General features: G+C 38.9%; 1 protein-coding gene across 7 annotated transcripts in view; it reads right to left on the bottom strand.

The window, feature by feature from the left end:
• nrg1 (neuregulin 1) overlaps nt 1-16,435 on the bottom strand; it is a 217,288-nt gene that overhangs the window by 68,684 nt on the left and 132,169 nt on the right. For 6 of the 7 annotated variants that reach the window (XM_062484673.1, XM_062484679.1, XM_062484676.1 and 3 more), the window contains exons 2-3: nt 10,143-10,317; nt 6,029-6,150 (exon numbers count right to left, since the gene is read on the bottom strand). In XM_062484673.1, the coding sequence (XP_062340657.1) occupies nt 6,029-6,150; nt 10,143-10,317 (297 nt within the window). Of the gene's footprint in view, nt 1-6,028; nt 6,151-10,142; nt 10,318-15,507; nt 16,181-16,435 lie in introns of those variants that run through there. The other variant, XM_062484682.1, reaches the window with a different exon arrangement.

A 16,435-nucleotide genomic window follows, 5' to 3' on the forward strand; every position in this document is an offset into this window, starting at 1 on the left:
GCTCCTGCCCTGGCATGTTTAGACTTCTTAGGTAAATAAAAGTAGCCTTTCCAGTCCACAAAAATGAATATACAGTACAAAATCATCTGGGTTGAACCCTGTGACATAAACCATATCAGGATCCAAAATATGCATACAATAAATATGGCCAGGCAAATTCTGTCTCAGACTTAGTTTTGCTGGCGAAAAATACTTTTTACATTTCTAAATCAATAGCCATCCATTTGATCAGTGTTCAAAACTGTTTTTTTTAACAAGGGCAATATTTTTGGGGATGCACTTCCACTTCTGTATCTATTATGACTTGGATGACATACTGTATTGCGCCATAAATCAAATCAAATTTATTTGTATAGCCCTTTTTACACGCAAGCATGTCACAGAGGGCTTCTGTGACATGTAATCCAATGTATGCAAGTGTCAATAATTGGTCAACAAAATAAGATAAGTAGTTATATTCATAAAATGTGTATTTTGGAAATGTCTTTAATGAGTCATAAAATGAGGGTCAGGGTGCCATTCTAATCAAACCTAATCAATTCTTGACTAGAATTTGCTAATACGGGTCATTGGACCCAGGGAAGAACTAACAGATGACTTCCTTTAAGGGTAAACAAATGAATAGCTCAATCTGAAGCATAATGCTTGGATGGGATAATGATACCCTAAGGTTTCAAGTTGCAAAAAAAGGCCACTTTAATGGTGAACCTAGGGGGAAACCACTCAGACATAAGTACCACAAATCAATGGAGTGTCGAATCAAGGTCTGCATATTCATTATGACCTAATGCAGGAGGATGTATGGCCATGTTTATTCAGTGAACGGAAATGACACTAAAAGAACAAAATGGCCATGCCGAGATACGATACAGGGTATTGGGTTGACTGCATTTTGCTTTTTCCTCTAGGCCTCCCTGTATATAGTGGTTCTCCAAGATTAACACACAATTTTGCAGTGCATGTCAAGGTTATCCACAGTCACCATTGTTTCCTTGCCACTGACCACCTTTCAGAATGCAACTCCATTACTACACTGCAGTAGTAGCAGTAGTATGGAAAGCATCAAGGTGCCAAACAGAAGAAGCCTTTTTCATTCTAATGAAATATGGCACCACATTGGAGGTCCTTGGATACCAAGACAATCAAAGTGGATAATGCACAAATAACTGTTGTACATGTACATATATCCGTCACATTGCTTTTTCTAATGCAACACTTCGGATCACTTTACTTCCCAGTCCACTACAATCTATTTATTTGACCTTTGGACCTTTATTTTCTATACTTATACAGTAAATGGCTACTGAAATAAAACAGAGTTGCGTAAATACTTCTAAATGCCAACTAATAACGTCCCTCTGAACTGGAAAAACAACAATCTTAGATATGCTTACTGGTTTCATGCATTTTAGGAACAGCTGCCCATTGAAATGAGTCTTTTGGCACTAGAGTTCTGGTGAATGGGAAACTGAACAAAACAGAGATGGGCAGGGCTTAATTTGAGCCGGAACATGTTCGGGCGTGTTTGACGTTGGATCCGGAACCTTTTTTATTGGATCCGGCACCTCCTGTGTCACTATGAAAAATTTGCCTAAATGAAAAAAATAAATTACTGTTTGTGTAGTGTTCAATGTTTTTATCTGTCTTGTTAATCTTTATTCTCCATTGAAGGTCCACAAAATTCTTGTGTTTGCATTTTCTATGCGTTTTGAGTAGTGCTGTCAAACGATTAAAATATTTAATCGCGATTAATCACATTAATGTCAGTTAACTCGTGATTAATCGCAAATTTTTATCTATTCTAAATGTCCCTTAATTTCTTTTTGTCCCATAATTTCTCATTTTAATGCTCTTATCAACATGCAAAAATAATCGGATTGCTTAGTGAAAATGTTTTTTTTATTGAAAACAACATTGCAATCGCCTGGCTTTGACGAGGGGGCGGAGAATTCACATCAGCTGTGTGCTTGGCCATCAAGTGGTATTTCAGACTGGACGTGCTGCGATGATAGCTCAGTTCACAACGACATAAGACACAGGTCTTAAGACACTTTGGTCTTGTCAATGGAACCATTTGGCAACTTTTTAAAAGTAAACTTTCCATTCAGAATCTTATTGGCATCCATTTCGACGTCTCGCGCTCGCCATCCACTCAAAACGTAACGTTAGCCTACTACTCTTTAGCCGGCTCGCAAGCCCAAACAAGTGTGTGCAGCGTGCCTGTTGTTTTGTTTCCGGTCTAGCTAGATCCGGTGTGGTGTTGTAGTTTTTCTAACGTCAGTAGTTGTTGCAACAGCCTGTGAAAAAAACTACAAAGTTTGCTAGGCCAAAAATAAAGTTAATCTTGCGATAAAAAAATTGACGCTGTTAAAATGGGTTTGTGTTAACGCCGTTAATAACGCGTTTAACTGACAGCACTAGTTTTGAGGTGAGTTTTCAGGGTAAGACAGAGGGGAGGCACTTCAAGTGACACTTGCGCTTGTGCTGGTTGAGTAGGCTAGCTGTTAGCTTCGTTCCCTCAGTGGAAAAATGGCAAAAAGACAAAAGTTTGCTTAACTTTTTCAAATACGCTGGCCAGACGGATCACAAACAAGCCAAAATAATTTCCGTCGATCAAGTATGTGGAGACCACGGTGGACACAGCAGTTAATAATCCGATGGATAATTGCTGCTTGTAAAAATTATTGCTGCAGTGTTTAAAAAAAAAGAAATCATCGTGCTTGATCTGAAACCATGCAATAAAACATTGCCCTGATGTACACACAGCGTTGTTTAGTTTTTTTTGTCAAAGAAGCTACGTAGGCAGTGTAATTTTTGGGGGGTTCCATTACCTCCAACCCCCGTTTTGAGTCGCCGGATCTACCCCCCCTCTGCGCTCCGGGACCTCCCACTTTATAAATTAAGCACTGGAGATGGGTTATAGTTAGTTAGGTCCCTAGGGGCTGTAACAAAGTAAAGATGCCTGTTAATCTCCAACCCTATAAAAAAGTCACATTATTTAACAATTGTTCTGATGGTTGAGAACTTCAAATAGAGACAACTATATATGTATATGAATAAATGTACCAATGCACCACAGAACCATAAGAAAGGATCTGTACTATGAATCACAGGATTTGAAGCGTAGCAGAAAAGCTGCTGCAATAACTTTAGATTCAGGTAAGAGTTCCTTTCAGCAGGCACAGCCATGTCTAAAACTGCTGGGAAGGAAAATTTGCCAAAAGGAAGGGTGGAACCATAAGAGCGTCTGTTAAATGACTAAATGTAATGTAATCATTCTTAATACAGTGTTCTTTGCACAATTTGATACACTCATAGGCTGTCAACTCTGTGCCTGTAGGTATTATTTAAACCTATGCAGCCTATTAAGTTCACACAATGACATGTATAAACAATGAACACATTTTATTAGATATTTTATTCTCTTTACCTAAACAACTAACTGACTCAACGTGTTCATATCTTTATATGACAAGATGGTATGGGTACAGAAATGGAATCAAAAAGACAACTTGACACACTGATGCTCAAACTGTCAATATTGTGGTGCGCTATCTGTAATCAGCAAGAGCTTCAGGATTTGTTTGTCCTTGCAACAGAAATGCCAGGGAAAAGAGGTGGACAAAATATCTCTTTCGCCATCTTGGCAGCCATTCAAATAAATACTACTCACAAATTGAAAAAGGTGATTAAATTGCCTTAGGTTTTAACTGGCATACTGATCACTGCTACAACTGGAGACTGAACAGCCAGGGAAGGAGCATTTACCTGTATGGGATATTAATAAGCTTAGTTTTTTATTTGCTTATAAATTGATCACAATCTGTATTTTTTGGATAAAGGCACATGACAATAGCAGCACAGTGAGAGCAAACAAAGCACAATTAGGTTCTCATGGGCAAAACATAATTTTGTGATATATACTTTTGGAAAGTTAAGCCATATGCTGCATAGTTCTATATCTCTGTATTCTAGTTGTTATGACTTAAGACTATCTGTATGTTGCAAGGATTTAGGTATGGCACAGTGTTGCAAGTTCAAACTTCTGCAGGTTCAAACTTACCTGTAGTGAAAAATCCATAAGCAGGCACAGTGATAAATCACTTTATGGCTAATAGCAGAAAAGACATTTGTGACATGCTCTGGTGAAAAGGGGCCGTTGTTGGCCAAGGTAATTTCTCAGTTTCACAGATTGTGAAAGTGCAGATTGTACGCTTTCAAAGGATGTGTCATACATTGAAATCTGAAAATAGTTGAAGATATGCGTATCCGAATGTTGGTTAACCTGGAATGCTCTAGCAAAGAAATCCTAGCAAAGATTCTAGACCTTTTCACACCTTCAGACAGGGTTTGATTGTTTTGTGTCAATCATTCGAAGCGCAGAGCGCCAGTCATTTTTCATAGAGAAAAAAATATCTTCGCACTCAAATTTCAGGATCCTGCCTTCTTGACTTATCCTAAATATTTGTGTTATATCACCCAGTATATATTTTTCAAAATCCAACGGGTAAAAGCTAGTTTATAGCCATTTTCCTACTGTTTCTGTTCAATTGCTGCTGGCCTTGCATTTGGCCATTTTTTCCCTGCCTTTCAAGGCTGTGATTCACTTTTCTATCAGCAGGTGTTGCAAGGGCTCCCTTGCACAATGTATGTAATTCAGACGGTTTTGACCTAAATCAGATTTTATATGTATCACAAAATATGTATAGCCTATGCAAAATTATGAAAACTATTTACCTGAATTCTATTAAGTGCATTTGCTTCACTACATAGCCATTTGTATGTAGACAGGTAAGTCTAATTCTTATGTTATGACATTAGCATCAATCATATATATAATAAAATTAAGTAGCCGTTTTGTCATGCGGATACACATACATAAATGCATTTCTGAAAGATCAAGAGGTATAAATGAGTAAATAAGTATTCTACAACATCTTAGAAAAGCTAAAAGACATGTAGGCCTATTCTTGAGGTGGTGAAAAGCTTTGGAATGTTGACGGTAACTTGACTTTAGACATACGTTGAAGGGAACAGCCTGAAAGATGTATTCACGGTTTACCAAGTCAAACAAATAAAATTAATCCTGTGCACAATGCAATGCCCGAGACTAGCCTATTCATTCTATTAAGTCCGTGGATGTAGGATAAAACAAACACATGTAAAAAAATGTAAGCTGAACATGCAGAAGGCATGCTTAAAAGTTGACAAAACTACTTGTTAAACACTATATTTAAGGGTATTTGACTCAAGGCCAAATCTGCCGATTCACTTGGTGATTAGGAGGAATGAATGAATGATTGACGAAGGCCACTTCAGTTTCCGACCTTGCCTTGGCAAGAAGCGCCATCTAGCGATCATTAGGGCACCATTGACCACTTATCCACGCTAAAAGTAGCCTAGGGAAAACCGGATGCACCGTGATGCAAATCAAATCACGCATGTAGCAGACGCTCTTATCCAGAGCGACTTACAGTAAGTTCAGGGACATTCCCCCGAGGCAAGCAGGGTGAAGTGCCTTGCCCAAGGACACAACGTCATTTGCCTGGCAGGGAATCGAACCGGCAACCTTCTGATTACTAGACCGATTCCCTAACTGCTCAGCCACCTGACTCCCACAACTACACTGGAAGTAAACAAGAACAATTTACCGTATTTAGTGATCTTAAACATGCTGTTTCTTATATTGAGTGACTTCTTCAAACACTTTGACTTTTGTACTATGCAAGAAAATAAAATCTGTAAAAACAAGAAACAAAACCTTTTTTGGCTCCTAACGGAAAATTCGGAATGCCGACAATGGCCCCTTATCACCAGAGCGTGTCACATTTGGTTGCATACTAAAGTTATTCTTCCCTTTCGCACAGTTCACACTGTGTGGCTCTTAGGTGGGAAACCTCACCACCAATTCACTTACAAAGCCTTGACACCAAAAAAAGCCATGATTACATAAGACCAGAAGTCAGCTGTCAGTTAAGCAACATCATAACCTATAAAGGTCATATGAAACTACATCTCTCTGTCTTACCGTGGATCACTGTCAAGTTGCCAACGATGCTTGCTTTTCCCAAGTTGTTGCTGGCTTCACAAATGTATGGGCCTGCATGCACTTCTGTGGCCTTCTTGATGTGGAGCTCAGACACTTTACCTCTGTAGGTTAACACAAATAAAACGTTGAACATGCAAACCACTGGCAGTGTACCACTTTCAACATTTAACACATTTGCACTTAATTAAAACACGAGAGCCACTGGAGAACCCAACTGGAACTGGATTTCTCTGCAGTGAAAACACTAGTGAAATATATATACAGTGCCTTTAGAAAATCATTAAACCCTGTCAAATTCCTTACCTTTTGTCATATTACACCGTGGAAATTAAAATGTATTAAAATCAAACTTTTGCCAGCTGTATTTACACATTATAACCCAACACCTAAGTGAAAATAATAGTCTGAACAATGACAATTTTATTTGTTAAATTCCTAGTTTGGATAAGTGATCAGCCCCTAAGAGCAGTTCTTCTCAATCCTGGTCCTCAGGCACCCCCTCTCCTGCATGTTTTTTGCTTTTTCTCTCCTTTTTGGCTTTCTGTCCACACGTAGTCGCCATTTTTGCCTGCGAAAACTGCGCTTTTTTGGAAAACGCATACAATTGAAAATGACACGTTGAAGCATCTTAAGTTTTACTTTACGTTTCAGTGTGGATGAGCAACTTTTGGAAAACGCTAGTGTGGACAGAGAGCATTTTGAAACGAAAATGCTGTTTTCAAATGTAGCCTTAGATGTTTTCCTGCTCCAACACCTGTTCCATAAAGGCTGCTCAAAAAAGCTGGACTTACAATCACAAACCTGACTTGAATTAACCAGGGCTAAAAGCGGTTCCATAAAGGCCAATTCTAGTTCACGCAATCTAATCTGACTAATTCAAGTCAGATTCAAGAAGTCAAGATAATTGCACATGCACCTTATTCTTAAGAAGCCCGAGAGGTAGAACATGGATCATATCGATCCACCACGGCAAAACGCAATGTTCACGGCCACGTGACTCCTTCCAGAAAGAACGTTCCCCTTAAGCCGTGTACTACGACAGCTCCCTCATCCAACACTTCATCAAAATAAAATGACACGCCATGATTGACGTGAATGATAGGCTACGTAGGTCGAGGTCCTTTTTATAGACCTTTACTTCATTGACTAAAACAACTGACACCCTCTAAACACATCTAAATTGACTTTGACAGTTTTAAATAAATAGCCTACTATTAATAAATACATTATCCAGTAGCCTAACATTTTGGTTTTTGTGTCAGGAAAATGGAGGATAGGATGGATTTAGGTTTGTTTTGCAATTGTAGGCTACTGTTAACAATTACGTAGCTATGATAATTATACTCTGATAATTTAGATATAGGCCTAAACATTTGAAATCACAAACTACCATACAGCCATATTTTATGTAGGTTTGTATCATTCTGAAATCATTGTTTAATGTATTAGGCTAAATGTTGTAGCATATGTATTGAAGTAGATTTTCTATAAATGTAGCCTACATATTGAACTGATAGTAAAGGAAAATGTATTTAAAAAAAGAATGTACATGGTAAATCATCGTTTTCCTGTTGGGTCTACAGGAACGTCTGGTTAAGCAACAACACGGGCTAAGCTTGACAGTTATCCTGCCCCGGACCAGGCTAGTTTTGCAGCATAAGTTGACTAGTAATGAGTAACTGAGTTCAAACTACATTGAGCTGGCTTTATGGAACCGAAAGAACTAGAAATGAGTCTAACTAACTGACCTAAGCCTGGCTTATTCAGTAAACTAGCTTTATGGAACAGGTTTCTAATTCAAATGAATGGTAGATATGAATCTGAACAGAAGCCTGATAATGACCCATTCATTTGAATCAGGTGTGTTGGAGCAGGAAAACAACTGAAACATGCAGGACAGGTTCCTGAGGACCAGGGGTGAGAACCACTGCCTTAGCGTAACTATTACCTAATCAAACTTGCTTAGGTACAACCAGTCACTTGTCAGATCACACACCATGCTAATTCCCCCCCACATGACATCAATTGCAGTGGTTTTGACTGCTTCATAAGAAAGCCAGCCACCGTTCCATGATGATTCTTTTACTAGTAGTGCATGGCAACGGAATTAACACACCATGGTTGGAAAGGTGCCTTCAAAAGGGCTCCGGAAGTTGTGGAAAGGCACAAGTTGGGAGAAGGATACAAAAAGATTTCAAAAGGCCTTAAAGATCCCTCTGAGTACCATTCAGAGCATTATTAAGAAGTGGAAAGCGTATGGCACCAACACCTTGCCAAGATCGGCCATCCCTCCAAACTGGATGACCGAGCCAGGAGGATATTGATAAGAAAAGCTACAAAGAGGCCAATGGCAACTTTGAAGTACTTGCAAGTCCTTATGGCTGACACTTGTCACATGCACAGACCGACCAATCTCACAAAGCTGGCCTGCATGGCAGGGTGGCAAGAAAGAAGCCTCTTCTGAAAAAGGGCCACAAAGATTCTAGTTGGTGCTTTGCAAAATACCTCATCAAAGATTCTAATGCCATGTGGCAAAAGGTTTTATGGTCAAATGAGACCAAGATTTAACTTTTTGGACTGAACTGCAAGCGTTTTGTTTGGCGAAAGCAGAACACCCAAAATACACCATACCAACTGTGAAGCATGGTGGTAGCAGCATTATGTCGTGGGGCTGTTTCTGCTCAGCAGGGACAGGGCAATTGGTCAGGATTGAAGGGAAAATGTAAACTGCCAAGTACAGTCAAATTCTTGAGGACAACCTGCAGCACACTGCAAGACAGTTGAAGATGGGCAGGTGGTTCACCTTCCAGTATGACAATGACCCTAAACACACCGCCAAAAAAAAAACTGTGCAGTGGCTTATGGATAGGAAGGTGACCTAAATCCAATTGAAAATCTGTGGATGAACTTGAAGACAGCAGTCAATATTAATACATTTCAATCACCACTCACCACAAAATCTGACTGAACTGGAACACTTCTGCAAGGAAAAATTGGCAAATATTTCCCAATCTCGGTGCGCACAGCTAATAGAGACATCCAAACAGACTAATTGCTGTAATTAAAGCAAAATCTGGGTCTATGAAGTATTAAATCATGGGATGGATCACTTTTCCAACTCTAATTCAAGTTTAATTTTTACGTTTCTGGAGTGTTGCCTTTTTATGTTACTTGAATGTTTTAAGGCAGAATGTGTAAAAGCTGGAACGAAAGAAAACTTTTTAGAGGGTTTTGATTTCAGGTTGTAAAACTATTTCAAAGGGGTTTGATGATTTCCTACAGGCACTTTAATGTATAAAATGATTTTACAAATGCACTGAGTTCATAGGATCACAATCCACTATGAACAAAACTATGTTCATAATCATAAGTTTACTCAATAAACAAACAATGTCCCTAATTAATAAATATCCTACAGACCCATTTACAGTTCATTAATCTTGTTTAGTTTTTGGCTTCACGGCGTGAGCTTGCCAATCTACTTACATAAACAAGCATATGGTAGAGTTGGGGAATGTGTACTAGGGGTGGGCGATACTGCAAAATTTGGTCTTGATCCGATACTAAGTAAATACAGGGCCAGTATTGCCAATACCGATACCTTTTACTTTGAAAAGCAGCTGATCTACTTTTGTGTAGGGGAAAGCAATGCCTCATAATTTAATATAATAAGTCAATGCATCATCAATATGCAAATCTCAATGATGAACAATCACTATGATGTAAAGGGAGTTGTGTACTGAATGTAGAGAAGAGAAATTTAAACTTAAGTATCGATCTTTTCAAGCGAGTATCGATCAATACTGATACCAATGTTGGTATCGATACTATCGATACTTTAGATCGATCCGCCCACCCCTAATGTGTACTGTAGCCCAGTCTATCTGATGCTACCAGAGCTATTTTGTAGAAAAAAAAGAGTGGATGTAGATGTAAATAACATTCATGTGACCTTTGCATGACACAAAACAATGCAAATAACTCATGCTGTGTGTGTGCAAGAAACCTATTTCCATAAAAAAAAAATGCTATTTCCAAAATAGAAGTATATCTATTGTGTCACGTTTAAGTGCGGAGGACTGGGAGGACTTACCTTTTCTTTTTTCGAACTTTAATGTCTTGCTTGTTGTCACCGTTGGTTAACTCCTTTCCATCTTTGAACCACCTGACTTTGGGCGTGGGGTTCCCTGCTGTAAGCTCACACTTCAGGAAAGTCTTCCTTCCCTCCTCCACCTTAATATTCTTCATCTCCTTAAGCTTGGGCTCCGCTATAAAACAAGCAGCTCCATTGTTAGTTGTGAAATGACATACAATCTGAAATTATGATGTGCTCATTGGTGAGCATGTTCAGTGTTTCCCACAGAATGTGATTCCATTTGTGGCGGTAGGTAGTAAAAATTTGTTGTAAAAATGTTGGGCTCGGCCCAAACCTATGTTCTAGTATTGGTTAGATGTCAGTGTAGATACGGACTTCAACAAGTAATGCGAGCGCGCGAAAAATGTATTTGCATTGATTTGCGTGCTAAATAGTTTTGGGAGCTTTATGCAATATAAACGTTACGTTGGACTCGTATTGTTATATTTGCCGAATGTATTTAACTATGAATATTATGATATTTAACGTAATGTATCAGTTTTGGACACATTTGTGCAGAGAATTAAGATACTAACCGTTCGTAAACTCCAGATTGATTCTCCTGCCAATTTTCTGAAAAAGCAGTTTGTCCCACGCATTGATTCAGAGCGTGCATGTTTTTTTTGCCATGTTAAACAGTAAAAAATATGTAATCATTATAATAATACATTTTTGGCTGTCATTTTTTTTTTGCAGCAGGCCGCCACAAATAAGTCAATGTATGGGAAACACTGATGTTGGTGCTTTTGAGTGTGGGCCAGAGACTTCAAAAGGCCTGTTCCACACAACACTGCAACCAAGACTGATTATCACAATTAAGCCCCAGAAACAACTGACATTGTTATTTGTGCCATTTTGTCAACCCAAAGCTTTGGTTTGCCTGTTTGGTAAAAAATATTAATTCCATGAGAAGCATGAAAGAAAGAGTCATACTCCCTATGACCAGAATACACTGTACTTCTAACCCTGCCAATCATACATCAGACTGCAGTCCAACTATTAATGAACAAGCTCTGGAAAAATTAAGAAAATATCATGAAACTAAATGCCAGTATCTGGGTTTGAGTCATGGTTTGGAAATGCATCCTCTTGAACTTTCTCCCAGATAATCCATTGGCAACAAACTAGCTGTGTGTGTGGTATGTATGAGAATCGTAATACTATAGAAAATCTTAATAAAGTATGATGATACATTTCCAAAACACCTATCAAGTCATATCTAATTTGCCATTAATAATTATTTGTTATTAACATTGTACTACTACTACTATCATACAGTACAATTACTTTTGCCACATATCAAGGTACAAGACTGTCAGACAACCCACAACCTTAACTGTGTGCATACTCCTGACTATCATGAATGAAGAGGCATAGAGCACCATACTACATCCCTTCATTTGCAAGGGAGCTGTGTCAATTTTTGGTATTCAACATTGTTAGCCATGCAATTCAGTCATGACATAATAGCATTCCACAGCAAAATGAAATTCAGACTTAAACACCACTACCATGGAGTTAACCACTGCGCCCAATATCCCCAGACTACTCTCTAAGATGACTACTCTCTAAGATGATTTCATTGTAATGTGGTGTAAAGGAACCACTGAGCAACAACAAGCCACTCGATCCAGCTGGCCACCACAATGATCCTAATCTGCAGTACTTAAAGCTGGTGTAGGTAAGTTTTGCGAAGCTAGTTATTTTAGCTTCTATTCCAAACAATTCAAACCATAATATCCCACTCCCTCCCTTCAAAGACACTCCCACAAAACACATGAACGTGCTTCCTGACTACAGAACTTCCGGGAGACAAGTGTAGTTAGTCCACGAGAGAGAGCTTTTGACAGAGGAGCATCGTTCTTTTCACAAATTACCCAATGTCGCATTCACATGCAAGAACACACACACACAACAATATCATAATGGACAATTTGGGCATGGCTAACGTTAGTACTCACTTCTTTCAAGCTAGCATGTTAGTTTTGGGAAATGTTATAGTTTTAACTGTGAAACCTGGAACTTGATTTATTACCTGCTCTTTCTCCGCCATTCTTGTGCCTCAAGCTCGATTGTTTAGAATACCTCTGCCTAGCCTGCTTGAAAACTACAGTAACGCGCATTGAGGGGCAGGGGCAGAGTGTTTGCAGGTAGGTATGTAGACAGAAAGGTAGCCCGTCCAATAATCTTGGAACGGTCTTAATGATTCGTCGTGTTTATTACAGTCCTGCGACGTCCACAGATGTCGGATTGATTACATATTACCGTCGAACCTTTAGGTGTATTGGTTGCTATCAAGATGTGAAGTTTATTTCTGCAAATATGACTAAATGTGCTTCTCAACAACATTGACTACAACATATCTTTAATCACAATTTTTTTCTTCTTCACCAAATCACTTTAAACCAATTTTAACAAGTCAAGATGAGAGGAAGGGCACTAATGGTTTTCAAAAATGCCCTGTAATGTTATGATGATCATTTATGAAACTGACAAATGTACTACTTTGAACCACTCTCCCTGGAGCTCTACTGTCCCAGCGCTGTGGTCTTCTCAGGTTGGATCAGATTCTCTCATTTCTGGGTGGGACTGTCATTAACCAACTGTTGCTCAATACAAGAGCTCACCATACCTGAATTGGGTAAAGCTCCAGGGAAGGGTTTCCCATAAGTGAATAAGGGACTGTGTGTGTTTTCTTTCATTTGTTAACTGGCAACATTTTTTTTTTTAAACCGCTTTCGCCTAAGCAGTTACTTTCACTCTCATTCATCACTGGGGAAAAGTAACCCAACCCAAACCGGAACCTTTCCTCTTAAAGAAAATATTTAATCTATTAACGATGAAGACTGAATTTGTTTAGTAATGGAGGAAAAATAATCCAGCTGTACAAAAATAGTGAATCCCTGGCAGCGTGAGGGTGTTACTTTAGTTTTAAGCACTTATTTTTTTCCATTTATTGACCACTGAAGATCTCGAGACAAAGCTCTGTCCTCACAAGTAACAATGGCAATACTTTTCAACTTCACTCTGTCTGTACAATACTTAACGCCTGAGAGAACAGATTGGTGTCTCCATACATTTCTAAAGAAAATATGATCACAGAATTTACATAACTGCAGTGTTTCCCCTACCATTATATTAGGAAGGTCAAGTTTTATTTTTTTATATTACGCAAGATCACAAAATAATAATAATAAATGGCCTTATGTTATTTATCTTATCACGACGGCATGTAATTTCTGTCTCTACATGGTCGGGCGACCATGTTTCTACATAGAAATGAATCCATAACTGAAAACAAACTGCAAGCCCGCATCTGTCCTACTATTATGTCCAGTTTTTTCTCTAGTCACAGTGGTTGAAAAGGAATCCATGTTTGAAGACGAGTCAGGTGGCTGAGCGGTGAGGGAAGCGGGCTCGTAATCAGAAGGTTGCTAGTTCGATTCCTGGCCGTGCCAACTGACGTTGTGTCCTTGGGCAAGGCACTTCACCCTACTTGCCTCGGGGGGAATGTCCCTGTACTTACTGTAAGTCGCTCTGGATAAGAGCGTCTGCTAAATGACTAAATGTAAATGTAAGACCACATGAAAATTAAATATCTTAATACCCCAATTCCTGGAACATGTATTAATGTAAAGACAACTCATTGAACATGTACGTAGCTGAGGCTTGGGCTCCCATTCCAGCTGTTTCTCTATGTAATTGAGGAGCACCATTTAGGGAACTCTGCTTGTTTAAACCCACAAATGTAAACGGCTTAGAGTCCACATTCCAAACCATGCTAAATTAACTGCATTATCCAACGCTTAGGGTTGAAGAATATGAAGAATTTCATACAAAATGACAAATTATCCACTGATTAGTTTTGGAAAATCATATTTTTCCAGTTCTCTTTCCCCCCCTCTCTATAATTATAATTCCCATATCCTCCTTAAAAGACATGGCAGATGTTGTGGACTTAAAAAGGCATTTGGGTCGAGCCAAGAGTGACCACACAGTAAGATAGGACATGGATTTGGGCTTTTGTCCATCATTTGAAGATTGTTTTAGAGCATGCACCTACAGTACGCCTTTTTTCTGTGATGTACACCCGTAACCTAGTCTTGCCTAGTCTTGTTCATCATGCGCATTAAGAGATGAGCTTTGGCATGAGGATAAAGGAGTATGACAATACAATATTTTTCATTTGTGTATCTTAGACGGCAACTTAATATAGGCCTATTAAGTTGTAGCACTAGCAGCACATACAGTATATTAAGCACAGCCAAACTATGATTTTTAATAAAGACAAACATTTTAAACTATATTGACCTCACCCCTCACTTTACATGCATGTATGGAACATTATAATCCTCCTAATAAAATACACAGTAAAGACAACAATTAAGACAGGGACAATTAAATCCAATTAAATTGTTGTAGATTGAAGTGAAATACATGTTAAATGTAACATAAGCAAAAAGTACATTTTGTTTAGGAACCCCTTGATAACCAAATGTTGTCCTGCAATGCTTAAACTGAACTAACACCTATCAAATAGGAAGTTAACCTAAACCCCCTAATCTTTCCACATCGGTCACCAAATGGATAATGCCACAAATGCAGCTGGCACAAGCAGGGAATTCAACAAAAATGAATCAAAGCAAAGTGAGATCAACCTTCAACCCCCTGAGATTTTACCCCCATGTTGGTAGAAGTATAGCCCCATTAACAATCATTTGTTAGATTTTCTCACTTGGAAATCCACCACCAAATTGATATTTTAAGTGATACTATTTAGCCTACTGTCAGAAATTGTGTTGAAACTACAGCTAATCGGAAATATTAAGAATTTCATTTGTATAGCTGTTTAATGCCATCCACAAAACTGTTTTGGTTATATAAGGAAACAAAACTGAAAAGAATGGTAAATAAATGGAGAGTTCAGAGTTTACTCACGTGTTTGACTAGTAGGCCTATGGCCTAGCTAGCTTTCTTCAGCAACGCTGCGATACGCCATGCTGTGATGAGCTACATTCCCCACGCAAATAACCATATAAAACTGAGCGACTCAAAAGTAATCGGATATAAACCTGTTCAGTATGTGACTGAAGCAATCTTTTTTTCATCAAACATTGATTCGGGAAGTTCAGAGTCATAGCCATGCAACAACGTTTTCAACCTAACCTGCTAAGTACACCTGTAGCATATCAATAAAGGGACAGGTGACGTCTGTTTTGGGGGGTCATAGTAGCCTATTTTAAATTAACAGTTAAAAGTAATGAGCAACAGGTCGTCACATGTTTAGTCAAAATATAATAATTCAGGTAATAATTCGTCCTACCTGGTACAGCATCCGTTGATTTCTCTGTGTTTTTCTTTTCATCAACCTTTTTATTCCGTCTGTCCTTACGCGTTTTGTCAGACATTTCTTAATTACGTGAAGGCTAATCAAGTGCTTTAAAAACTGATTCTCCTCGACTAGCAGCCACTCGAAAGGGATAATGGAATCAAAGTATTCTAAGAACTTGTGGACGTGTGTAACGTCAGTCAACTCAACTATCCAATACCGAGTTCCAGATATGTCTTATAGCCTATCTTTATAGAAAAAAATATTATGGGAGGAGCGTGTGATGACGTCGTGTTCTCTTGGTTCTCCTGGTCCGGACAAAAAATAAACATTAGTCCTGGTTCGTTTAGCGTTCACACTGGCATTTTTACCACCGAACCTAAACAAAAGGCATATGGATAAGGTCGCAACCTGATTGGACTTAGTTTTTAAACCTATCACTGAACATTTTGAACACTTCAGCATTTCTTTGTCGTACGACTCGAACCAAATTTTAACAAGGAGTTTTAACTCCTAGTTGGTCCACGTTCCTCTGCTCATTTTGTTACCGCTCTAATGGGTTGTATCTTGTGACGTCAAATCTTATTATTGGTTCGTTTAGACATCTTTGGTCCGTGTTGCGTTCACATCAATCGACAGCACTCGAGTTCGTTTGGAAGCGGACCGAGACCTACTTTTCAAGCGGTCTTGGTCCGCGCTCCAGGGTTCAGATGACAGCACTAACTAATCGCACCAGTGTTCGTTTTAAAACCAAACCTGCCAAGTGTGAACACGACTTAAATTCTCCTTCAAACATTTCTCAGTGCGCCTGTCACGTGCACGACCAGAGCCAGCGGTCGTTTATGCTACTCAATCGGTAGGGGTCTGGGAACAATAATATTGACGCACTGACAACTTTTTGCGGTTGTATTGGAAAAACGAA

The sequence above is a fragment of the Osmerus eperlanus genome, chromosome 18, assembly GCF_963692335.1.
Source record: "Osmerus eperlanus chromosome 18, fOsmEpe2.1, whole genome shotgun sequence".
Lineage (NCBI taxonomy): Eukaryota > Metazoa > Chordata > Actinopteri > Osmeriformes > Osmeridae > Osmerus > Osmerus eperlanus.